Source organism: Brachionichthys hirsutus, chromosome 5 (assembly GCF_040956055.1).
Source record: "Brachionichthys hirsutus isolate HB-005 chromosome 5, CSIRO-AGI_Bhir_v1, whole genome shotgun sequence".
NCBI classification, from domain to species: Eukaryota; Metazoa; Chordata; class Actinopteri; order Lophiiformes; family Brachionichthyidae; genus Brachionichthys; species Brachionichthys hirsutus.
The window spans coordinates 5,955,581-5,980,742 of record NC_090901.1 but is presented as its reverse complement, the minus strand read 5'-3'; the positions used below and the strand labels follow the sequence as shown (position 1 = coordinate 5,980,742).

General features: G+C 44.6%; 2 protein-coding genes across 3 annotated transcripts; both read right to left on the bottom strand.

The window, feature by feature from the left end:
- Nucleotides 1–5,138: 5,138 nt before the first annotated feature.
- Nucleotides 5,139–19,923, bottom strand: edc4 (enhancer of mRNA decapping 4). The gene is made up of 30 exons (XM_068739526.1): nt 19,836–19,923; nt 18,800–18,959; nt 18,581–18,692; nt 18,360–18,459; nt 18,009–18,195; nt 17,720–17,867; nt 17,367–17,471; nt 16,956–17,068; nt 16,780–16,863; nt 16,573–16,668; nt 16,264–16,363; nt 15,549–15,729; nt 15,271–15,337; nt 14,942–15,033; nt 14,499–14,680; nt 13,710–13,789; nt 13,304–13,436; nt 12,930–13,222; nt 12,531–12,761; nt 12,264–12,365; nt 12,005–12,136; nt 11,669–11,705; nt 11,393–11,540; nt 11,003–11,170; nt 9,888–10,003; nt 9,636–9,801; nt 9,255–9,441; nt 8,526–8,745; nt 7,477–7,640; nt 5,139–5,360 (listed from the first exon to the last, which is right to left on the bottom strand). The coding sequence occupies exons 1-30, from the start codon at nt 19,921–19,923 to the stop codon at nt 5,177–5,179; spliced, it is 4,176 nt and encodes a 1,391-aa protein (XP_068595627.1). The 3' UTR covers nt 5,139–5,176.
- A 1,143-nt stretch (nt 19,924–21,066) lies between these two features.
- Nucleotides 21,067–25,029, bottom strand: nutf2 (nuclear transport factor 2). 2 transcript variants are annotated; one of them, XR_011105465.1, is made up of 6 exons: nt 24,876–25,029; nt 23,501–23,631; nt 22,351–22,422; nt 21,982–22,080; nt 21,652–21,882; nt 21,067–21,559 (listed from the first exon to the last, which is right to left on the bottom strand). XR_011105465.1 is itself a non-coding variant. In XM_068739343.1 (5 exons), exons 2-5 carry the CDS (start codon nt 23,603–23,605, stop codon nt 21,739–21,741), a joined length of 420 nt encoding a protein of 139 aa, XP_068595444.1. In that variant the 5' UTR covers nt 23,606–23,631; nt 24,876–25,029; the 3' UTR covers nt 21,067–21,738. The 2 variants fall into 2 exon arrangements, 1 of the variants encoding a protein (XP_068595444.1); XM_068739343.1 differs by having other exon boundaries at nt 21,067–21,882.
- Nucleotides 25,030–25,162: the final 133 nt, after the last annotated feature.

Genomic DNA, 25,162 nt, shown 5'->3' with positions numbered 1-25,162 from the left:
CTCCGCCAAGCTGCTCGTTCCCCTCCTAATCGGATTTACACCGTCCACATGGTGATCTGGATCATCATCTAAAGTGATTCCATTTTACTTTTCATGGTTGGTGTGTAAAGATACCAGGAACAATATAGAACCTTTTAATGATGATCCAGATCACCATGGGGACGGTGTAGATCCAGTTAGGAGGGGAATGAGCTGCTTGGTGGAGGTCTGCGTTCTCTGAGTGTTTTTCTAGTTTAATAAATCACACCTGAGTTGTTCTCGTCGTCCATGTAAAAATATATTTATATAAAATACATATTATATATTTTCTTACACAGTGTGTCAGGGAAATACCCCGACAATATTATTTAAAGATTTCTCGCATGTTGCTGAATCCAGACCTGTACTCTATATTAAAATATATTATATGAACTATTTCTTTCTTAATCATCATCAGATTCTCTGAGTGAAATATATCAGCTGCTATAAAAACTGAACGAGCCTTTTCCTTCCTGTGTTTCGGGAAGGCGGTGGCGCTGAGGGACGGAGCGAGAGAGCGGAGGAGCTGATAGACAGCAGCGGAGCTGATAGACAGCAGCGGAGCCGTTAGACAGCAGCGGAGCTGATAGACAGCAGCGGAGCGCTCCCCACTCCCCGGAGGCCCCGCTGAGCAGGGCAGAGGGACAGATGTGATCCATTTATCCTTATTTTTCTATACCGCAACAGTCCCCGCGGTTCACCGCCTCATCTCCAGCATCAGCTGCCTGGGATGGCGCTTTATTTCCAATATGATGAATTCTCACTCACCTTAGATTAATGAAATGCGGCTTCGTGTTTTTTATTATAATAAAAAGGATCAGTTTACAGTTTTACGCATTAAACTCAACCGTGTTCCTGACTTTTGTATAATGCTTTGTGAGGTTTCCACATAATGGAACCTGAGGTCACCTTTGCGTGAGATTATAGACAGCAATTTAATTTATACAATGACATAAAAGTCTTTGTTAAAGGATAGGTTGGAGAATGAACGTTACCGCATGGGATCGAGGGTCTACTAATCGATATGCAGTTTTGGAATTAAAATCTGAATGGATATATATTTTCTCATTCTTTCCAAAACATTTAAATTTATTGTTTTAAACACCTGTTAGAAATAGTCAGGTCTTTCTTCTTCACGGTGTCAATACACCTTTGTCGTGTCTTGTTTCAGTTACGGCTACACTTCCCCCTGCGGTCTCCAGTGGTACTGCACTATGGTATCGGGTTGGTGCAAATCCAACAACACCGATGAGAGAATTAAATCTTTACTTCTACTTTTATTTGCGCACATAATTTAGTTGAGTTTTAAGTGACGGACAGGAAAACCCTTCTTCTGAAACGAACATGCACAAATGTGTTTTTAGACATTTATTTTAAATGTAACTAGTACTTTAATACTTTAAGTATTCCACTGCTTGCAACTTTGGCAAAACCGTGACAAGCATCAAAAGTCAAATGAGTGAAGCTGTGTTTACAGAAGATAACAGGAAAAAGATCAAAAAGATGAATTAAACTTTCTGATGATGTCTTTATACATTTCTCTAGTAAACATGGAAGCGACATCTTCCAGAGTGTTCGGTTTCCACGTTGCACCGATAAAAAGATTTAGGCACACTTTGATAAAAAGGGTTACTATTTAACTGAACCCAGCTAAATTTAGTTAAGAGTTGGCCATTAAAAGGAAACCCCATAACAATATTCCTCTAATCACCCAGTTCATGAATGAATCTACCGCTGCTGATGTAACCCCATCATGACTGGGATGGATGGGATTAAAGGCAGAGGAGATGTAACCGGATCACACTCAGAAACCACCGCAGTTTGCGTAACGCGCTTGTATCCAAGTTTGGGACCAGATCCCCTCCCCCGGGACCCCCCCCCCCCCCCCCCCCCCCCCCCCCCCCCGACCCCCCAGCCTGCTGCAGTCCACATCTGCATCAACACGCTGCGACTTGGCAGCAAAAAACTACTCCCAGATACTACTGCAGTATTACTACTACTACTACTACTACTGCAGTAGTACTGCAGGGGGAAGTTGTGCGTCGGGCAGAGAAGTACGCGTCAGGTGTTCGGGTTACTTACTCAGCAGCAGAGCAACAGGCAGGAAGCAGCAGCAGCACGCGGAGTTCATCAGGGATGACATGTTGTCCCTCACGAGTTTATCTGCCGGATGTCCTCACTTGTCACGGAAGGACAAGTGTCTCCTCGGCGCCGGTCAAAGTGTTTCCTGTCCGCGTCGCAGCTCCGTTCTCCGGTGTGAGAGCATCCACGGTGCGCTCCGCCGCTCCGCTGAGGGGGAGGGCGAGTCCGCGCGCAGGAGGGGGGGGGGGTACAGGTTTCTAGAAGTTCTGCATTAGAAATTCTACTGCAGTAAATGTACACGTCATTGTTATTCCGCCTCATGGAAGGGTATTGTGAATTATACACAGATGTACTAAACTTCAACTGATGCAAATTATGAAACCGAGCAACACTATAATAATCTTTATATATATATATATATATATATGTATATAGTTTGCACTTATTGAGAGCAGTAAAATAATACAACTAGTACAGTTTCTGTTGAGTAAAGTCAGCTGGACTTGAATCTTGAAGATGTTTCACCTCTAATCCAGGATTGTTCCTCAGATTCAAGTCCTCTAATCAAGGACCGTAGAGAACATTCCAGCAGGCAAGGGACTGAAACACTGGATATATGTGTGTGTACATATATATATATAGAGGAGACAGACAGGTCCTTCCAAGTCATCATTCGTTCCCCGATTTATTGTTCAGGCAGGTGAAAAGGCTGCTTCTAAACTCTAAGAGCGTACTTCCGTACACGGACTCCCCTCCCCTCCCAGATACGTAGACGTCTGCCCATTAAGTGTACTTTAACCCGTCTAACGTTAAAAGAGAAATATTTTACTGTATATAGCCATTCATTTGGAGCCATCGTCCTTTCTGGAGGCAACGAAAACAGATAAACTACTTTAAAATTCAGAGGACACGTCGCAGCCTGTTGGCAGCTCATGTGTTCCTTATACTGCAGGTTTTCATTGTGTCTCGTAATGGATGAGGGGCGAGGAAAGTCATCTAATCAATTATAATTCATATTAGAAACAGTATAACAAGAACTTTGCTGGTTCCCAGGTTGTCGCTCATTACTGAAACAGTACTTGAGACGTGCTGATTTATTCCCACCGCTACGAGGACGCAGCACACGAGACCCAAATAAAGACAATACATTCATCCAAGTCTTTTTATTTTTATTCCAAAATGTCTCAGGGTAACAGGAACTGTAAAAGATACAACAAACATTCAGGCAAAGGGAAACAAGCACGAAGGAAAGAGGAAGAAACACAGTAGCTCAGCCACAGCCGTCGCTCAGGGCAACGAGGACGCTGGGTGAAGGAGGTCAAACGCGTCTTTCTCCGTCCCAAGTGCGCTCAAATATCTGAACAAATCAACTGTCTTTTATTCCTTGCAAACAAACCGCGCAGATTCTCCCTCTGCCGGGTCGTGTGGAACCTTCCAGCGACAAACTGTAGACGCTTGTAAACGTTAAAAGCGGCCTCGACGTCCAAGCGTCACAAAGTTATCTAAAGGCCCGAATGGGTTGGAACATTAAAGATGTAGAATGCAATAAGGCACTTACCGGGCAAATCCAGCAGAACAGATTCTAAACACAAGGGTCCAATGAACAGGATGTTTATTTTACAATCGGAACACAGGGAGGCCCGTCCTGCAGTTCAGCGATGAGCCTGAACCCACTTTATACTAATTAGACTTTTAAAACAAGCTTTAAGGTGAACAAATGGAGCCTCTAAAACATTATCAGTGACTGGTCAAACAGACAGTCAGAGCAGAACGCTTCCGAGTTTAGAACCGAAAGGATGGATGAATATCAGATGTCCAACTCAGTGCTGCCCCCTGCAGCCTATGAGATGTCACCGCGCACTGTATTGACCAATACTTGGAACATCCTGATAAGATAATTGTTAATGGGGGCGTTACTTTAAGTGAATTATTATGCATTATAACCAATTTGACAACTCTTAACATATACAAGTCTTACAGATACTAAATGTTTGCATAAAAAAAAGAGACCGAAATACAGAAAGAAGGGGAGAAGTCCTATCAACACGGACGGCTGTCAAACAAACAGGTAAATTCTTTTCAGGCTTGAGCACCTTCACACGAGACTAATCTTAGTTCTCTTCCTTTACTCCTTATTTCTGATTTGTGAAAACAAAGTCAGGCAGAAAACGTATAAACAAATTCTGACACTTCAAACTCGGGGAACACGTTGAAATAACTTTGCTTCAAAAAATAAATCCACGTCGATCCACGCATTCAAAGCTCTGAGAAGGACCGGGCCTGGGAAGGTCATTGTCAATAACTGAAAGTACACAACCAGCAGAAAATGGCTCTGGGTGTCACACACACACACACACACACACACCCCTTTGGATGGTGGGATTAGATTGGTTCTTCACTGAAACAGAACCGAGGACGACATAATCCTACAGCCACAGAATTCCAACACGAACTGTCAAAAAAAAAGAATAAACGCCCATGCCTGCTCTCTGCACGAGGCGAGATAAAGTCATTTACACAATGGGTAGGTACGTTTTTGGGGTGAAATGTGTTACCGTACTTTATATCCTTTGATGCCCAGCAGTAGCTTTTGCATTACTTAAATCTCGACGTCTGTCTGGCGGCTCAGAGGACCCGGGGAGCTCGGGTCTGGCCGACCACTCGGGCTAAAGTGGCATCGATACTGCACCAGGAACGCCGTGTCTGGGAATCCCCGGATCGCTGGTGGTTTCCTCTTTGCGACGGGAGTAAAAAAGATGACACACCCTGGAATCATGAGTCATTCGCGCCACCGCCACCCATGGACGGAAACTAAGAAAAAGAACAGAAACAAAACCAGTCTCTCGTTGTTAATACCTCGCTAAAGCAGGCAGCGCAGGGAAAGGAACTAATGTAGCGCTGCATCCGGATCATTTCAGAGCTCGTCTCCCATCTCCAACCATCAGATACATCCACGATGCTCCAGCTTCAAGACAACGCTCAAAATGGCCCCCAGTCCTCCTCGTGCTTTCCTACAAGACGTTCTTGAACTTGTAGCGAAACGGTCCTTGTGTCGGCATCCTGCCCGGAAGCTTCTCTAGTGGTTGACGAGGCCCTGCAGCATCATGACGAGGCGCCGCGCCCTCTTGGCGAGCGGGCTGTGGGGGTCCTGCTGCAAGAAGGCCAGGAGATTAAGCCTGACCTGGGCGAGCACAGCCGTCATGTGATCTCTGGTCATCGGGTCGCTGTGATCCAGATTCATGACCGCGTCTTCCAGGTAGCTGGACGAGAACACAGAGGAGACACGTCAGGGAAGCGTTTGGACAAGAACCGCAGTGTTTATCCTCGAGGCAGAAGCAGTCTGAAGACCATAAAAGATTCACATCGACAACCAAATCGAGTCCTTCAGCTATAAAAGCAGGACAAGGACAACATGCAGTGACTGTCTTCTGCAGCTGCTGCACAGACAAAAACACTGAGACAAACGTCTCAAGCACGTTCTGTAAGGTAAATGTCCAGCTCCGTCCTCCATTACATTTACACAACGGGCTTCCGTAAATGCAAGAGGACAACCAGCGATTCCACTGAAACGCCGCAGTAAAAACGTGATTGGGCCAAAGTCGCCCGTCTCCCGAACACCAGATGTCTGACAATTAATAGAGTAGTTAAATGTAGAGGACTGTCCAGCAGTCTCTCGGTGTCTCAACAGTTTAAATGACCACATTGCCAGCTGGCAAACACACACACACACACACACTTTTATCCCGAGAACACTCTAGAGGCACATTTAATGTCACTGTACTCGACGCCAGACACGGACTGGCTAATATCTTGCAGGCGATGATCCGCTCACTTAATTGTGTCCAATCCTCTCAAACACACATTAAGTTAAACACATTAAGTTGATGTTCACGGTCCCTCTGTTCACATTACGCGTTCTTCAAAATCAATCCCGCTAACGATCCTCTTTGGTCTGCTTTCAGCGTTTCTATCAACCAGAAGAACAAAAAAAAAAAAAGCTTTTATCATCTGCAAAGCCTAGAATAGAGCAGAACCCAAATAAAATAATAGCACACTAGATGGTTTGTGATTTATCCTGTTTGATTTCCTGAAATCACAACCGTCTGTATAGCCAGACCTCACAAAGCGGCATCGAAAGGTCCGTATTAGCGCCACTAAGCAGCGACAATGTCAACTCACAGGCAGATGGGTGACGGTGCCTTAAAAAACTAAAGAAGAGTTGTTGAGAAAAGACACAGGGATGATTCACAGCGCCGCAATTAAAACTAAAACACAGACAAAAAGACGAACAGCAGAATTAAGGTCAAGGTCAGAGGCAAAGACGTCTTCCTTTACTGGTCGACCATCACAGGATCCGGCTCGTGTGGGAGAGACGGTGCGCGATGCAATTGAAATGGTTTTCTGATAAGACCAACTGAAGATGAAGCCGCTCTGGACAGAAGTGGAAGATTTCGCTCCACAGATTGTCGATTGAACCTGCAGCATTGCAAGACAGGCCTGAGATCAAACTACAGCGTGGCGAGCGGGTATGCTGCCAGTAACATGAAAAGTATACGGGCAAGAATGATCAATACACCTATCATTATCATAGGAAAACCCAGGGTGGGTTTCCTGCATCAATACTGCAACACCATGCAGCCAGAAATACTGAGGCCACCTCGACTGCTGATACCAAACACGATCAATATTTAGGTAAGCGTAGACCCGGTCACGCAGCACACAGCAGCAGTTTCTAGTCGCGTGATACGTTCCTCTGGGGTCTCCACCGGAACGTTTTAATACTAGAATTAGACGCAGGTTCACTGACACGTGAAAAGATTCACCAAGACATGAAATTAGAATTTCTACACAAATTCCAGGAACAAAAAAGTGCTTCTGCTCGACTGATGGGGCGATGCCAAAACGTTAGCTGATCTTAACAAAAGGGAATATTGCTAAATAAAATATAAATAACTTGGCGCTCGTGTTAAAACAAAACAAAAAAGCATTAGAATGCCTTAGATTGTGGCAGGAAGGACAGCAGAAGAAAAGCGATTTCTGAACGATTGTAATGAGCAACGCGAGTACGAATCCAGAGTTTGAGTGTTTGAAACAAGCAGCTGCTCAGCTCCATATGACCGTCACTGTGTAGCTCCTCAAAGCGGATACAGGGAAGCCTTCTGCTCACCAACGCTCACCTGGTATTCTCTCACATCGTCACTGTCAGGAAGGTTCACACCTCAATGGAACAGAAAGCATTGTGCGTCTGCCATGTTCGGTACCGTTTCAACGCTCTAATCCCTGAAGGGAGCGGCATAATCTCGAGGTAGGGATAGCGCAGCTCTGAATTCAAGCTAATTAAATACCACGTTGTTCCATCTGGTGCGTTTCCCTTACCTGATTTTGAGTTCGGAGCGGGTCGTGAGGTTGGAAGACAGCTGCTGGATGAGCGACAGCAGCACCGGCTGGCTGAGAGGACAGGACTGCTGACCAAACACCTGCTGAGAGTCAATGGTCTCGCACACATAGAGAACCAGGTTCAGATCCGTCGCTGACAGCGCCTTGGAGCAAAACAATAAAGCGTTTTACAGCAGAGAAAAACATTCCTCATCAGTTAGAGGAAAGACGGAGTGTGACGAGCAACTTCCTTCTAAAGGTGGCGTCCTAGCTGTTAATGCCAAGACTGTTCATCACCGTCAATTCAACAGCATAAAAAAAAAAAAGAGTCCTATTATGTAATGATGAAATGTTAAACTAGAAAGACACTCAGTTATTCTAACCTCCATCACAGCCAACCGTTTGCTGACATCCACCTATGATCAGCATGAATAGAGTTATTCCTGTTGCGTGGGCGTCCGTGTCCTCGGACAGACAGTTTCCTGTACTCTACGCTCATGTATTATTCCCTAAGACATGAACATTATTGTAGAGGAACACACACACAGCACATCAACGTGCCATTTCTTTGACCAGGTTTTGGTATCCATCCCTAAACGCAAGTCAGAGATTCAGATAAAAGTCTGTCAAGTGTCAATCAAAAATGTCCACGGGTTAAGAAACTATGCTGCAATAAAAACACAGCAAGAGAGACCGAAGAAGAGAGGACTGCCGAAAATAGGGGGGGGGGGGGGGGGAGCCGTTAGCTGCCACTTAAAGCCACTTAGGAGAAACCACATAATGAGTGTCTGCAGCAAAGCTAATGCACTCGTGGTGTCTGCCAGTGGGACTGCGTGAAGCAGTCGCAATATATTTGCTTTCGGAGCCTTGTTGTCCTCGCGGGCTCCTTAGAGTGTGAGCGTGGAAGGGTATTAGTGCATGATTACAAGTTATGTGAGGGTGTTAGCGTTCATTAAAAGTTCGAAAATGCTATTCAGCAGTGGCGGCTCTAATGTATACAGAGTGTGTGTGTGTGTGTGTGCGTGTGTGCGTGTGCGTGTGCGTGTTACCTGCTGGAAAGCCTGGTTGAGCTGGCCCTGCTGGAGGAGCTGCAGGATGTTGGCCTGCTGCGTCTGGTAGTCGAGGTGCGCCGTGGGGACGGGCGTGCCGGCTGCCGACCTCATCGCCTGCATGATGCTGGAGGTGACCGCGGCCTGCTGCTCCTTCATTGCCAGGCTCACCTCCCCTTTGACAATCCTCTGGACATGGCCGAGAATAGACTCCTGCATACTGGGCGTTAGGACAGGACGAGAAAGGTGAGGACAGGGAAAGGGGTTATGCTTCCATTTTGTTTTTACCCTAACCGCTATGCTGAACTTGAGCAGGCTGGCCGACGGGCTGCACGCTAGAACTTTAGAGTAGAATGGCATCAGGAAGAATTCTGCTTACATACTAGAAATATTTGCAATTTAGATCCGACAGTAAAAAACAAATGAAACCTTCCTCTGCAGCGCCGTCATGTCCTTTTCTGGATTTTAAAGCTGTTGCTGGCCGTCGACTTTCCCTCTGCTGTGCTCTCAGCGAAACTACAAACTCTAGAGGCCATGAAATTAATTGCAGAGGGAACAAGAGACTGGATCGAATTCCTGTTCTTATATTAGCCCCAGGAATAAACTATCCGAGTTTCTACTCTGCAATCCATTACAAACCTGCTCAATAGGTACTGAGGACGGGCCAGGCCCAGAATACACATATACGAGGATATGCAAACACAGGTAAGTGGAAGTGAGGCTACATACTTTCCCACCGTTATCTGGATCTGGTGCTGGACCTCTGCTCGGACGTTAGCTGTGATGTTACTGGACAGCTGATCAATGGAGCTCTGAAAGCCGTCAAACATCTGCTGCAGCTGGCCGATCAGCGGGTCCCGTGACTCTTGGTCTCTCTGCTTTCTGGTCTTCATGTGAGTCTCAAGCTGTTGGATGTCTAGAAAGATCAAAAGCAACAGAAACAGAAACTGAAACATGAAAGCCAACACCAAACAATTGCCAGCTTCCAGAGGAGGAGATGAGAACACACCAGGGTGAAATGGACATCTTAGAAAGACGAAACGCTCCTGGAGCTTCTGTGATTTCTCAGTTGTAAACACACACTTTTAACGCTGCCTACAGTTGCCTTACATTCTTGTGTGCCTTGCTTGAAGCTGTCGTTGATTTGCTGAAACATGGACTGGCAGCCTCTTTCAAAGACGGGCAGCACGATACTCTGGAAGGTGTCCTTATAGGCTGCCTGGATGGGCCCCTGCATCGCTTCAGCTGCGGCTCGACCGATTGAATCTGTGATGTTCTGGAAACAGGAAGACGGTACAATGAGAAGGGTGGGAGAGATCGGGTGGCCATAAGACCCAAGAAGATTCAGGTTCATCTGCTTGCCTTTGATTTGACCACCTTGCTTATGTTTTCCTTCAAGGTGACCTCCACAGCGGCCAACTTGGCAGCAACTGTGCTGTTCATCTGGCCCGTCACTGGCTCCAGACTCTTTGAGATTGCTAAAGAAGAGGAAGAATTAACAAGATGGATGAGCAAGAACTCCTCTATAATTAGGCACGAGATGGAGGCTGGAGTAAAGAAGACCGGAGCGTCTCCTCTTCGAATTACAGGGTAGGAGAAGACGATGGAAACGTCTCCTCAGTTATTTTAGTGTTGCAGTCCAACACGCCTGAGCTGCATTGATTAGCCCCGATTCATCCGCAGACTTGGATGAAGCATTAAGATAAAACCATCAGCACAGCGGTTCATGTTTTAGATTATACATGATAAATAAAAGAGCTCTAAAATAATTAGAGCTCGTTTACAGAACGTGTCAAAGGCCTACTCATCTAGATCAGACGTATTGATCCAAGGAGACAAATACCAGCACTGATGCATATTTAATTCAGTAAATAGCAAATGAACTATGATGCATCGATAGTAAAATACAAACTTTATAACAAATTGCTACCAAATATATGCAAACGTTATTTGTCCCTGCTGTAAATTCCTCAAACAGAGCGAATGACAAACTTGGATCAAGGTTCAGGAAACTGAGCAGCAAAATGTAGAGAACTCCTAAAGGACTGAACTTACAGACTGACCTCAGCATGAGCAAACATCAGATGTCTGAGTAGCAAATGACTTCAGATTTATACTTGAACTTTCCTCGTTTGCAACCTGCAAAGGAATGACGCAACACTGCCATCATCTGGCAAGACGTGCGCATTTTTTATTTACTTCGATCCATTTCTCTGGCTGCTGGCTGTCTGAACTCATTGGTGACAAACACACACACACACACACACACACACACACACACACACACACACACACTGAGCTCCGATAACCTTGCGCTCTCCCGATTGCCAGAAACCTCCCTATATGCTCTCTGCACACACACACTGCGGGAGCGAGCGTGTTCATGTTTGTAAAATGTGACAAAGACAGGTTTTGGTAAGTCAATTTAAACACGTTTTTGTGTGTGTGCGTGTGTGTGTGTGTGTGCTCTTCCGTACTTTGTGGGACTGTTTTCTTCATTTCCTCCCGTATCACTTTGTCCATTCGGTTGGTAAGCGCTGAGCTGAGAGCGTGGCTGAGCTGCTGGCCGAGCTGCTGGCCGAGCTGCTCCTGGAGTTGCTGATGGTGATTCTGATTCTCCGCCAGGATCCTCTCCAGTCGGCGCTCTGAGGTCGCGAAATGTCAAGGCTTACAAGCATGAGATCCAGAAGGCTCGTCATCAAGGCCTGCACGGGAAACTTAATTACAGGATTAACCACAAACAATTAACACACAAGTGAAAACGCCAGCTGTGGATGGATGCAATATGATCAGGCGACATACATTCAATGACAGAACTCAGAACTGCAGTGAAATTAGACATTAAAGTGTAGAAGACGGCAGGATACGTTCTTGTTCCTCGTGCTGGGTCAGGAATCGGTCTTCTTTAGCTTTGATCGAGCTCTGCACGGCTTCAACCTGTGCACGGAGTTCTGTCAACTCTCTCTGCTGGCTACGCAACAACATCAGCAGCTCATCCTGCACGTCAGCACTCATCTGCGGGAGGAGGATGCAATAGTAAAAAGAGGACTAAAGTAAAGAGGAATAACGGTTTTGAGTTAGTCAGATGATGCGGGTAGCCACGCAGCGGCATTCTTGTTTTGATCACTTCCTTTGGACATTACCTGGCCAGACTCCATTTTCCTGGACTGTGAAGATTCGCTGAAAGAGAAGAAATAATGAACAGAGTTTTAATAATTAATCAAATGCATATTCCATTTGGCTGGATAATGTGAAGAGCAGTAAAAAGAAAAATGCTATATACATAATCAGGCCCGTCAATTCCTGACAATGCTGCCAGCATCGTCCATCAATGCAGATTAAGAATATCCCAAATAGACTGGATTCTTAAATCAAGAAAAAAAGCACTGTAACTAATATTCATTTTACATTAAGTGTGGGTGGAAAAAGGCTTTTATGTTTTACCCACTTTGCATTGCATTATCAAAAGGACAATATACCCTTCATCTTTCTTTAGTTTGGGGGAGCCCCGAGGCGAGGTCTTCCAGTCTTTCACTGGCAATCTATGAGAAGAGCGAGCGCCAGGGTGCCCCGAGGATGAAGCAGGACTGGCCACCTTATCGTCAGGGTCACTGCGTCAAACAGAACGACAGACATGCCCAGTTAGAGCTGCTGAACTAAACAGCGGACAACACAAGCTAGACAGTCATCATGGAAAAGGCCATTAAAGTTACTGGGACTGCAGTTCTACATTCGTACCTCTGCTCTGCACCGGCGTCGTGGCCGTCATTCTGCGCGAGATGATAGGAGCGGCGATGGAAAGGGGAGCTCAAATGTCTGTCCTTTGACTCGTCTCTGGAGCTAGAGCACAGCAGGCGCGACACAAAAAAGGTGTTTTAATAAATGAATTTGACCATTTAAAATTTTCAATACCAGTTTCAGATTCCACAAAACAATGATGGTTTTATGGTCTCATGGAGGTGCGAATGTTTACAAATTGTTGTATTTGCACGTCGGGATCCTTACCAGTCTCCCAGACCGTTGTCCCTCAGACTGTTTCTGGTTTCTCTGGTAATGTCGGGAGCGGCCGGCCATGCCGTGTGGCTAACACTGCCTTCTGAGGACCCGCCTCCAACACCGGGGTTCTCCTGCGATAAGGCGTTCTCGAGTAGTGATGGGGTATGACTGAGTCTGGGTTCTGATTCCATCGGTCCACCCACTGGACCATCTGCTCCTCCAAATTCAAGGGGCAACAAGCTGAGAGGGTAATAACAGAAGTTCAGTTCATGCCAGTGATTCCGTCTCAGAAAAACGCTCCGCTTCAAATTACTGCCGAACGTCGTACGTGCTTCTTTATGAGGATGGACTTTTATAACAGAGTTCACAGCGAGTCGTTGCACTCATTTCTGCCAGTAGCCAACGTACCCGTTGTTGGCCGTGCGTGGTGAGGTCAGCAGGTGCAGGGCAGACGCCGCAGAGGCCATGCTGTCGCTCTGGAGAGCAGAAAGAGGCGAGGAGTCCAAGGCGGAGCCCAGCCCACGCTGATGCTGCAGAGTCTGGGATGCAATCTCTGGCATCTCTTGGGACATGGCCGTGGAGGCTGAGGAGATGACGTCAGGGGAGCGGGCCCTGGTTGGGGAGGCCAGAGGGGGCAGGAGGGCAGAATCCAGGACCTGAGGGCTGTCAAGTGCCAAAGGACCAGTAGTGGACACTAATCCCTGGAGATGGAGATTAGTAGCATCATGAAAGAAAGACACGTCAGATTATTCAGAAGCTTTTTGGAGTGAGTCAGGCCATACCTGCAGGCTCTCTAGTCCAGGAAGAAGCACGGCAGAAGCAGCTCTTGGGCTTGGGATGGGGGTGACAAGTGTCAGACTCGTGCTGCAGTTGTTCTCTACTCTGTTGGGACTCTGGCTGATATCGTCGACAGCTCTGCACATAGTAACAAACACACAATGTTCTCAGGGCATGTTGTACAAAAACAATTAAGGTGCTCAGAAAATTCCATCTCACTTGAATGTAATGAAAGCTAAAAGTGTGCTTTGAACATACTTTAAACATTCTGAAACTATTTGGACTACCTATATGGACAAAGATGATAAGGTTAGTAAAGTTAAGGTTATAGATTCTACATTGTAGATATTTTCGTCATCGCCTGCCATTTAACTTCATTTCTATCCCTCCTAAACGGTATAAAACGCCGACCTGTTCGTTGAGTCCGAGTTGCTGCTGACGGCCGTCACAATGGTTAGACTGCTGCCGCTGCTGCCGGGAGACGCCGGTACCTGGACAGTAACACAAAAGTGGCCTAGCTTAGAAGTTAAATAGCAGATTTAACAGTCTATGGATGCCAATCCAAAAATGAGGAGCAAAAAGCGTTGGCCTCAGAGAGTTTGACAGTGTTATTGCAGTGTGTTTAATATTAAACAAGCTAGATAAGTTGTTTTCCCTCAATCAACAAGAAATATATTCCATATATGAAAGTAAAAGTAAAAGCTAAAGTAGAGTGGTGCAGCTTTCCTGATTCATATTCAGCCTGGCTCTTATTTCAGGGGTGAGCATAAATGTGAAAGGAGCTTTGGCTGAAACGTAAAACCTACTTTCTTTGTGTGTCTGATTTTTGCCTTCATATAATCTCAGAGAGCCAAACAAGATGGAGGTCTGAAGTTTGTACACTGTTTGCTATCCAGTCTGTTAACAGGTTTCTGGGCTTTAACCCGTTAATGGCAGCACATGGAAGAAAAGACAGACCAATATTTAGATAAATGGACCCCATTACAAAGCTGTCACTCCTAAAATCGGCCTGCGAGACAGAAACAGTCCCAGTCTGTTCAATTAACCCAGTGCTGAATTTAAAATAAAAAGAAATGTTCTTTCTTTTGTACCAAAAACATACCGAACCATGATTTTTGTGTACCGTCATGTCCATACGACTTTGACAACTACATAATGGTATGAAACTAAAGACAGAAACGGCTTGAGGGCTGCTCCTACTGAAGTGCTTGGTGTCATGAAGGCATCTGGAGTCATCAGCTTGAGCATGGACCCACTGCTGGTACCAGAGTTTGACAGGAAGTCGCTGGGAACAGGAAGCGCTGGGATCTTCCTCAAGTCTGTCTGAGAGCCACTTCCTGATTCCTTGTCAGAGCTCTGGTCTGTGAGATGGTCTGAAAACCCTGTCGATTACAACAACAAAAAGGGAGAGTTTCATTTATGTGGCAACATTTGATAGAAAAACAGCCTGAGATGATTTCAAAGCGTCCCAAGAATGGATGGTGGATGCTTGACAAAAACTCAGGCAAAAAAAAAAACAAAGGATGAAGGAGACAGTGAAAGTGCAGGAAGAGGCTCAGCAGTCAAGAAAAGGTTTTATTTGCAACCTATTTGTCATTTTGATAAATTAGTCATCATTTTAGAATGTTGGGACTCTGTCTTACCAAAACCATCCTGAGAATCAGAGTGAGGCAGGAAGTCAGCAGATTTGGAACCCAGGTTTGGCTGAAACCAGATCTGGACATCCTGCAGACTCCTGAAGACAAACACACACAGAAACACAATGACTCTACTCTGAGTATCTCCACTTTGGACCATTGATAATCTCCACAAACTGTAATAATATAATCACAACCGATATGCTGACAAACACGATCTAACCTTCAATGCCATCAGTGAAAATTGCTTTGCACCATCACAGCAAAAATTAGCTCGACATTAAATTAAAGCTCAACTCTATTTTGACAAAGCGTGAACGGTGGCATCAACTTACTTTGTGTGAACACAATAGAGTTTAATCTGGATCCCAGACTTTGACTCGGCGGGCGCTTGAGTGCCCTCTGGAGGAGAACACACAAAAGTGCTGCAGGGTTGGTAGGATCAATGCTACGACATACTCAAATGCACCGTTTAATTCAGCAGCGTCACCAGCACGAACAAAGATATCAAATAGACAAGTCGAGACACTTCCGGGAAGCTTGTGAAAGCACAGCAGAGCTACAATGTCTAGTAGATAGGAGGGGAAATGCATTCGTGTGCACCGAGCAGCACCTGTTGTCATGCTCTCACTCTCCTCCTCTGCAGGCAGGACCTCAGTGTGTCTCAATCGGCTGTGGGAAACATCGCGGATGCCGAAGCTCAACACGGGGTGGGTCAGCAGGAACTCTGATACAGCTGTGAAAGTGGCCTTTCCTTTCTCCATGTCCTGCTGCAGCTCCATCACATACAGAACCTGTCAAATAATGACATCAGCAAGGTGAGACTATAGGAGCACGAAGAGACTAACTCATATTGTCTTAGCGTCACCATTTCATTGTGAGAACAAGAATGGAAATCAACGGTGGGACGCAGAGTAATAAAATACTAGCCATCCATCCATCCATTTTCTTGTAGATGAGACGACTTCAACGAGCCTTGCGGCTCACGGGTGTTGATGGAGCCTATCCCAGCTAACTACGGGTGAGAGGTGGGGGCACACCTCGGATGAGACACCCGCTCATCTTGGAGCCACACATAGCCAAACAACTCACGCACACACTCACACCTACGGACAATTTAGAAGGATCAATTCATCTAAATTGTATGTTTTTGGAGGTGGGAGGAAACCAGAAAACCCTCGTAGGCACGGGGAGAACATACAAACTCCGCACAGAAAGGAATCGGACCCGGTACCTTCTTCTGTGAGGTAACTGCGCTACCGTGCTGCCCTAATACAATATTATTTGCTATTTTAGTTACTGAATGCAGCTGACGTCATCGTGCTGACCTTCCTCTGTACGTCCGTAAGGATGAGATACTCAGCAGAGAGGTCCAGGCTGGCCTTGAGACTCGGCAGAACCGATGAGTTGAAAATATCTGGAGAAAACCTAAAAATGTTACATAAAACCCACAATTAGCGTCTTCAGATACGGTGCTCTCAAACACTACGGAAATAGGCTGCACTAAACACAGAAGCCATCATTTAGAAACATCTTAAACATTTGGTATTTACTGAAGCACCTATTTAATGATTACTAGCGCAAGACTTATTCCATGATAACAAAAAAAAATATTAACTCATAAGTGAAGCTATAACCTGATGCTCTGTAAGCAGGTCCAAGAAACAGTGCACCACATTTTCAACTCCTGGTTCTGATCCGCTCCAGTTATCAGGAACCGCCAGAAAGGAACCCTACAAAGACCGAAAGAGATCAAGAGGTGATGCAGAATGTAAACAACAAAAACAAAATTCAAAGGTCAGCAGCCTCAGATGAATATATGAACGTCACAAACATATACTGACTCTGGATCCTGCCTTTTGTGGTTGTCACAAAACAGAAGGCAGGAGAGGGGATGTCCTGCATGAGGCCGCAATTCATGAAGGCATCTGGATGACAGAGTAAATAAAAGAAAAGATCGCAAACAAATCCAACGAGCAACAAACTGAATAATGGAATGCAGCAATCTTCATCGACTTACCTCGGCTTATCCTGTACTCCTTCTACGTATATCTGCCAGAACTTGATATATCCATCATGACTGGCAGTGGCTAACACAGTACCATCTGGAGAAAGAGCCCCTTCGCTGACTCGCTGGATGGTCGGAAACATGGCCCGAAAAAAGCAATCAGTACAATAATAATCCAATTAAGAAACTCTAAATTATACAAAATACTATTTTGTATAATTTAGAGCTTCTAAATTTCTAAAATTTCTAAATTGAGATTAATTTTCCCCACTCTGGAAGTATTTTTCCAATTATTCTGACACCACTTGATTGCAAGGATAGTTTCCCGTTTTTTTTTCTTCTTCAATGGCAGACACTCATTTTCTGAACGCACTGCATTTAAGACTTGAATTGCATACTTATTGTTTTTATCCTGACTTGTACCTTGGTATGCCCCTTGACTGTGATGAGCCCTTCTTTTATGTCTGTGACATCAACAGGCCAGCTGCTGTGGTTGGATCTCAAGACCTCCAGGTCCCAGACCTCAGCCTAGATAGAGGATGACAAAATTATGGATCTCACTTGGCTTTCTCCTGAAAATGTTCCAGATACATAAAAATGAAGCATATGTCTTTCTTTGTAAAGTTAAAAAAATCAGAGACTGTGTGTATGATCAGAATTTATCAGTTATCCTGGAAAGTCACGTCACTTCCCAAATATTGTGAACTAATTGAGCATTGCATGTGGAAGCATATAGTTACTGTTTAACATTTCACTGTCAGGCAAACATTTCGTACCCTATCTTCATGTAGCAGAGCTAAAGTTTGGCTTGCGTCATCCTGGTTCTCCTCATTGTCATCCTGAATGAAGGGGCACCAGATGAGGCGACGGTGCGAGTTCAGCAGGGTGTCCTCAGGTCGTTGGATATGAATCACTATTTGATCACTGTATAGACGGGTTAAAGAAAGTCGATGGATTCCTTCTGTGCCGAGGCATGCTGTGATAATACCGAAATGAAAAGAACCTTCACAAGAAGAACAGGAAGATGACACTGAACTGCACATTCTCCTGCACATGTCAGGATACAGTATTTTGCTTCCGGTGCAGGTGAGCTGCCAGACCATCAGGTTCCCGGCTTCATCCACACAACCCAACAGGGAGGAGTCGAGGTGGGCGAAAGCCAGATCTGTGACGGCTCCAGTAAAACCCTTTAGCAGGGATCGCTCAGAAAAGTCTACACTCAGGACACGAATCATTGCGTGGTTGTTGGCTCCTGGAATAACCACAGATTAAGAGACTTCAATTAATTTGAACAACAGATAACAACATAGGAATGGAAGATTGTAAAGTGGCTTTACAAAAATATTTCTAGAGACAGAAATCCATTCCCCTAATTTTTAACACTCGATTAAAAGAAAAAGGTATTGTAGAAATAACCTCTGATGGCATAGGCCATGAAGGCGTTGGATACTGCTATCAGTCTGCCATAGTAGTACTTGTGTTCCCAGTCGTACTTGGCAACAGGCTGAATCTTCACCTGAAAACAAATTCACCATTCAAAATGAATTAATATTATTTCAAAAAAAGTTCCGGATCTTTTTAAAGCATAAAACTGTGGTTATCACAACAATGCGATGAAGTAGCTGATGATTTCATACCTTGTTGCTGCCTCTGGCTTTGCTGTTGATGCTGGAATCTTGACTTGCTACAATCTCAACATTATTGGAGGTGATGGGGATGCAGGTGGAACCATCATCACCAGAAAGGCAACTGAAATTGCAGTGCATAAATATATGAACACACAGTCTTCATTTTTATTATTTCATCTAAATAGAAGACATGGCTAAGCAAGTGACTTATCCTGAAAATGCACTCACAGTATTTGAGTCTCCTGTGCACTGCTGACGTCTGTGGAGATGGGTCTGGAAGATTCAGACATTGCTGACAGATCTGCGCTTCCAAGAAGGCCTGCCGCGCCCAATAATCCATTCAGTTCTCCATTAAAAGATGGCATCCTCTGACTATCTGACTGTGTATCTGAGGAAAGATGTTGAGTACAGAAGTTATAATGTGATATACTGTACATAGATGTGATTTTCAACCTGGGGGACAAATGTAAGAAAAAAATGAGCATTCTTCCAAAAATAAATATTCCCTTCTCCAGGGTTTCGATGATGAGTTCCAGATCTCAGTCATCCCAAATCCCCAATCCCCACCCAGCCCCCCAATGGCTGTTCAGAACATGGCTGGCAATGAGTTAAACACGCCACAGAACATGACTGGATGTTAATGACTTAATTAGTAACAGCTGCTTGTTTAGGAATGACTTTGTTTCACTGAGATATTCGCACCACATAGAAAGCAGGAACGAGTTAAACAAAATTACCAAAGGACGCCGACCTTCTACGCAGCTCTGAAACTCAAGCTAATATTTGACAGCAATAAAATGTTTCCTGCTAAACCATGAGGGCAAGCTATATAAAATATATATAAATGTTCTTGTACGCCATAAACGAGTTGCTTCGGTAAATGAAACAGATTTCCACTTTATTGCCGCTCCGCAGATAACCTTTCCTTCAGACATCCGATAGACTGAGGTTTAAGCTAACTATGGATCGTAATTTAGCTAACATTTGGGATGACAACACACTGGCCATCTTTCAGAACGCTTAAAACGAACTTTATTATATTCTTTGTACGGCAGAACAATGGCTACGCGTTTAAACTAGCTGATATCCCAACTGCGCTGCAATGCACTGGGCTAGTGAAACAGCTAAAAAGCTAGCATCACTCCTACACGGCAGCGCGCTAAACGAACTCTAGCTAGGCATCTCTTTCGCTAGTTAGCTAGCATCCCATTAGCTTCCGCGGCCTAAACTCCCGCTGCTGCTTCTGATTCCCGGTATGACTTACCGGTGCCGCTGCCAGGTCGGTCGAGCTTCAGGATGTCCCGGAGATGCTGGGTCGCACCTTCAATATCTATGTTGGAGTTCGACGCCATGTGCGAGGGGAGACGGAGACTGGGTTAATTTAGGGGGGAGAAAAGGATTCCTTACAAGATGCGACGCTATCAGTGCGCCTTCCGTTCGCCCACATTAACTGTCTGAACTTCCGTTGTGTCCACTTCGTGGCTTCCGTCCACTTCCTGTGCGTCAGGTCATTGGTTCCGATCACAACCTTTGTTGAATTGTGATACATACAGACACAAAGTAGCCCTGCAAAGTCTGAATCCATTTATTAGACAATTTTTTATTAGTATCATTATAAACTCTATCACATCTTACATTTTTGTAGGACGTCTCTGTTCCTCGACGTGAGATTTTCCTAAACTTGGAGGCATAGTTCCCCACATCAAAGTAACACGATTCTTACCAGTCTTACCTGTTCTCTTGATATATTAATAAGCCTTTTTTATGAGCTGGCGCCATTCGCAGCATGCATTCTGTTATTGATAGCAGACAGCACCCCGAAAAAAGGTTCTTCAATCTTTGCATACGTTTGTATCCACCAGGCTATACTAATCAAAAATCTTACTATGTAATTATGGACTTTCCCTATCATCATTATCTCTTCGGTAAAGTTCCAGACTTTGCATTACCAAATTTTCTGTCATCCACCCAAAACCCAAAGAACAATGTCGGCACTTTAGTTTGTCTACCAACCCATTGTCTCGATTACATTCCTTGTCGGGTCCTGAGAGGGCTGAGGGCGACGTTATTAACGGCAATGTGCTTTCAGCACAGCCAAGATGCTCCTACTCGCCATTCATTCGGCCTAACATTGTGGTTTTAAGGATTTGGATGACAGGATTGCATCAATGATACAATCAATAAGCCTCCGTAACTACACAAACATGACCAGTCTCTTAACTGGGGAGAAACTATAGTGGCCGCATCAAGAACGCAGTTGGTACTGGAACTTTTAAGGAACACATTGACAGAATGAGTCACAAGAAATAGACAATCCTTTCCAACGCATTAAAAATTTGACTTGCTCTAAAATGGGTACAGTGCAAGTGTCACATGTGGCTCACGCACATTCTTAAGCACTCAATGAGGAGCCCTGCTAACCTGACATGCCTCCCATTTGTCAATATATGCCTTCTGTTATGTAAAATGTCAATTGCATAGACTTAAAATATGTGAATACTTTATTATAGATGAAGAAGCAGTCAGAGATTAATGCAGAGACAGGAACACACCATTAAGAACAACGTCCAGGTTTTATTGTCTATCAAGGCTGTAGTCCACGGTAACTGCCAATACTTGCGTGTTAAAGACATGTGAGGAAATCGGGTCAAACTTTTTTTGTCCTCTGTGACTCCTCACTTTGCAACACCCCCCATAAGAAACTGATTCACGGCAATTCTGTACAAGATGATGTAATAAAACGTAGTCATACATACACAAGTGGCAACATATAACAAAAGAAGTTGGAGCTGAAGAAGCCAACTCTTAGCCTGAACACTACAAACCATTCAAAAAGTGCTAACGGAACCGAGCAGACAAAAAGTGGAGTCGAACGGACAGAAGGAAGTCGAGTAACGGCTGGAAAGCAGAGTACCAGTCAATGGCGTCAGTGAGCTCTTTGCCTTTCTGTTTGCTTGAGTGCAGACGTTGTAACGGGCCAGCTCCGGTCTTGCAGGGCGGCAAACAGGGGCACGTCATTGGTCAGTTGGCTTGTAAAAGAAGTGCTGCAATTCTACTGCCTGGGCCGGTCAGGAACCTACCAGGATGCGGTTCATCGACGGACATCTAGAATTCGCTGCTTGTCGACGAGGTGGAAATGAGACGGCAGGAGAGTCTTTTGTTTCTCCTTAATTCACACAGTGCTGTTGCTGCCCCTGCCCATCGAAGTTGTGAAGAGCCAGCCTGAACACATCATTCATGCAGACCCAAGAGTTGTTCATGCACTTCAGCAGGAAACTCTGATGGAAACCCAGAATGAGGTCCTCGTCTGCCTGTGAACAAACGGCAGGACCAACGTTAGTAATAAAGTGATGTAAAAAAAAAAAAAGAAAAGACGACATGCTTGAAAACGAACTGTGAATGCCATTTACTTTTAGTTGTCCTACCACCATACTCAAGACGCAGGAGTCTGGAGTCGGCTGATGGTCCTGTGTTGTTATACAATGCTTTATCTTTTTGAAGGGGAGACTCTGGCACACAGAGACATGAAGGAAACATATACAAAGGGGAAATTAATTAGTTATGAAACGTTTAAAAAATAAAAATTCTAAATGTATGCCCAAGTTTTTTTTTTACTTGAGAACGTAGAATTACTGCAGGGCATGTAAAGCATTTGTCTGATGTCCAAGATAATTAGAGTTCTGAGAGTATCTTTGTCCACCGATATTTCCTGTGCGTTTCTTATTTGGGCCGTCTATCACCTGTTACGCATTACCTCTGTACTTAGCAATAAAACTCACAGTGAGTTTGTCAATAATTGCTTTTTTCCCATGGCATTTTTCTCCTTCCCACGTAAGGCATGAGGAGTCGATCTGTGCGGACCAAGACAGGGATAAAGGAAAAAATGAACTGCAGAAGCCAAATACAGGGCCATCAAACATCATCAAACATTAGAACAAACACAGCATAAGAAAAAAGGACTTCATCGCCGATTAAATATGTTGAATTCAAAGGTTAACAACCAACTGGTGCTGGACTGCACTACAACGACTGCATGTTGCCAGTTCCGTGTTGATTGCCCGTATTTGTGTCATGCCAAATACCCAGCTGTGTCTCTTCAGATGCCCGTGCTTGTGGTAGCATGTAGACTGGAATCAATAGGTTTGGAGGCACGTGTGAGACCGCCCTCGTGTTTCGTTTCTGGTATCGTGTTCATTGTGTTCCTTTAGTCTATTAGACATCGTTTCTGGAATGATATATTAGATGTTAGTAATAACGCATGTTGGTTTTTTATGATGGCGTTCTCACATGGGTCTAGTTTCTTACAGGTAGTTTAGATAAACGTACCCTTTGATTGTTAGGTTCACCAGGGTTGAGTGAGTGTTTTTGTTTACTTGCCACAACTCACCCTTGCTTTCAGTTAGCTCACTTAACCCAATAGCGTGCTTTACAGTTTTGCTTAAACTCCTTTTGCATGTCGATATTTGCATTTTCTGCTGCTTCCTTTCTCCTTGACCAACTTGGGTTGTATCAGAGCATGTCCTCATTTTGCCAAAGGCTTGTTGCCATGGCAATCTACACTGCATCTCTCTACTCCTCAGAGAAGGATGCATTGATGGTGAACTGTATGTTTGTTCATACAGGTAGTCCTGAGGCCTCGCTGCTTCAGGGAGACTGAAATGCATGCTGACAGCTTTAATAGAGATTTGTTTTTATGTTTATAATCTACTAAAGCAGTGCTCAATCTGATTGTAAATTCTGAATAGATTATGACATCTACTGAAAGGGTAAATAATATAAAGTGGTGCGATCTGCGGTGTGATGCCATTGTTTATTGCTCAGTGAAAAATAAGGAGGACACGGCATTAGTAAAAAAAAAAAACTGCCTGCGTCACTGGTCACATCCTTACCCTTGTGGTGATTCATCTCATAAATTAATCAAAGACTCACGTATAGCGATTGAAGGAATGATCTATCAGTCTCAAAATGACGGTAGTAGTGATCCACAAAGCAGGATCCTATCGCCTCCCACGGAGCCTTAGTTTGGCTGTCCATCCTCTTCACTCAACCTTCAGCAGACACTGAGACAGAGACAGGCAGAAAATGGGCCAGAATGAGAACATGAATACATTCCCGAACAAAGTCTCTTATCACTGCTAACAACGCTCAATGGTCCAGGCACAGATGTGAATTCTGGATCCCTTCTACTCCTTTCATCATCATGAGATGGAGGTGCTTTAACATATTGTCAATTTCATGAAAAATAAGAGGCCGAAAGTAATTATATCCGGGCATGGACATCTCATGATGTTCCCACACTATGTCCAAAAGTAATCAATATGTATATTGTAATGAAACTGGATAACACACAAAAAGAGCCCAAACCTGGGCAGCTCACATTAAGTCTGCACCAATAAGAAATCATGAGATAGCTTATCCTTCACAATATGTCTAATTAACCACGAACACATACCCCAACAAACTGGAATCCTATTAGCATCGTCATCTATTTAAAATAAAGTCATTTTGATCAGATTTGTTTCTTCTCGTTTAGTGCTTTTCAAATCTCCTGGTTGTGAGTCGCACATCTATGACGTACCCAAATGTCACAGCCCCGCCCGTCCTGTATTTTTGTCGCGTTCCGCGGCTCTGTTACTGCCTCAGCTTTGAGCCTTTATAATGTTAATGCGGTGAGGTGCCCTTGCGCAACGAACAGGCTATGCGACACGGGTTACGAGCATATTTACGCACACGCTGTTGTTTATGGGACAACTAGAGCTCTAAACATCAGCAGACAAACCAATAAACCATATTTATGAGCGGCGCAGAAATAGTTCTGGGACAGTGGACTTAAAATTACGGCTAGAGGAACATAAGCTTTATTTTCTTAACTTTACACAGCAGAGTCTCGGACATCGTCAATGACTGCACGCTAACTAGCCGCTACTAGCTTCAGAGTTGTCCCGTTTAGTTATGTTGCCTGTGTTGTTAATAAATCGTGCTTTCCCGGAAGCTAATGTTAGACTTCAGCGTCCATGGTTTTCCAGGCGTTGGCCAAGTGAATAGCTGACATTAGCCTTGCCTCGGTTGCTAAAAATACCGAGTCTCTTGGAAGTGTTGACGGCTCCTCCGGGCCTCACGCACAGCTCTGGACCGATATAGGCGTGCCCAATGTTAGCGCCGAACTGACAGGAGCTGCTAATTGATCCGCTTTTATCATCTCATACGTGCTAAACTGTTGGACTAAACCAGCGTTCCTAGCTTTCATACAGCTTTCCATTTAGTATTCCACAAGTGACTGCTTCACGATAGGTATTAAACTTACCTCCGACCAAAACCGAGGTTGGCTGCACGATCTCAGCGCAGTGCGCTCCCGTCCCGTGCGTCGTGACGCGCTCTAAAAAAAATGCCCCGTGGATTATGGGGATTGTAGTCTTTCGAAGCGGACCATTTTTCACACAGACTTTGTTGGCTATATATTTGACTAATATCAGTTTATTTTACTGCCTGCCTATGTAATTTTACAGACAGCGACGAGTTGGGATATAATTACATAAATATTTATTAGAAAATGACATCAAGCAAAATATATACTGCGGTAAATATTTTGCT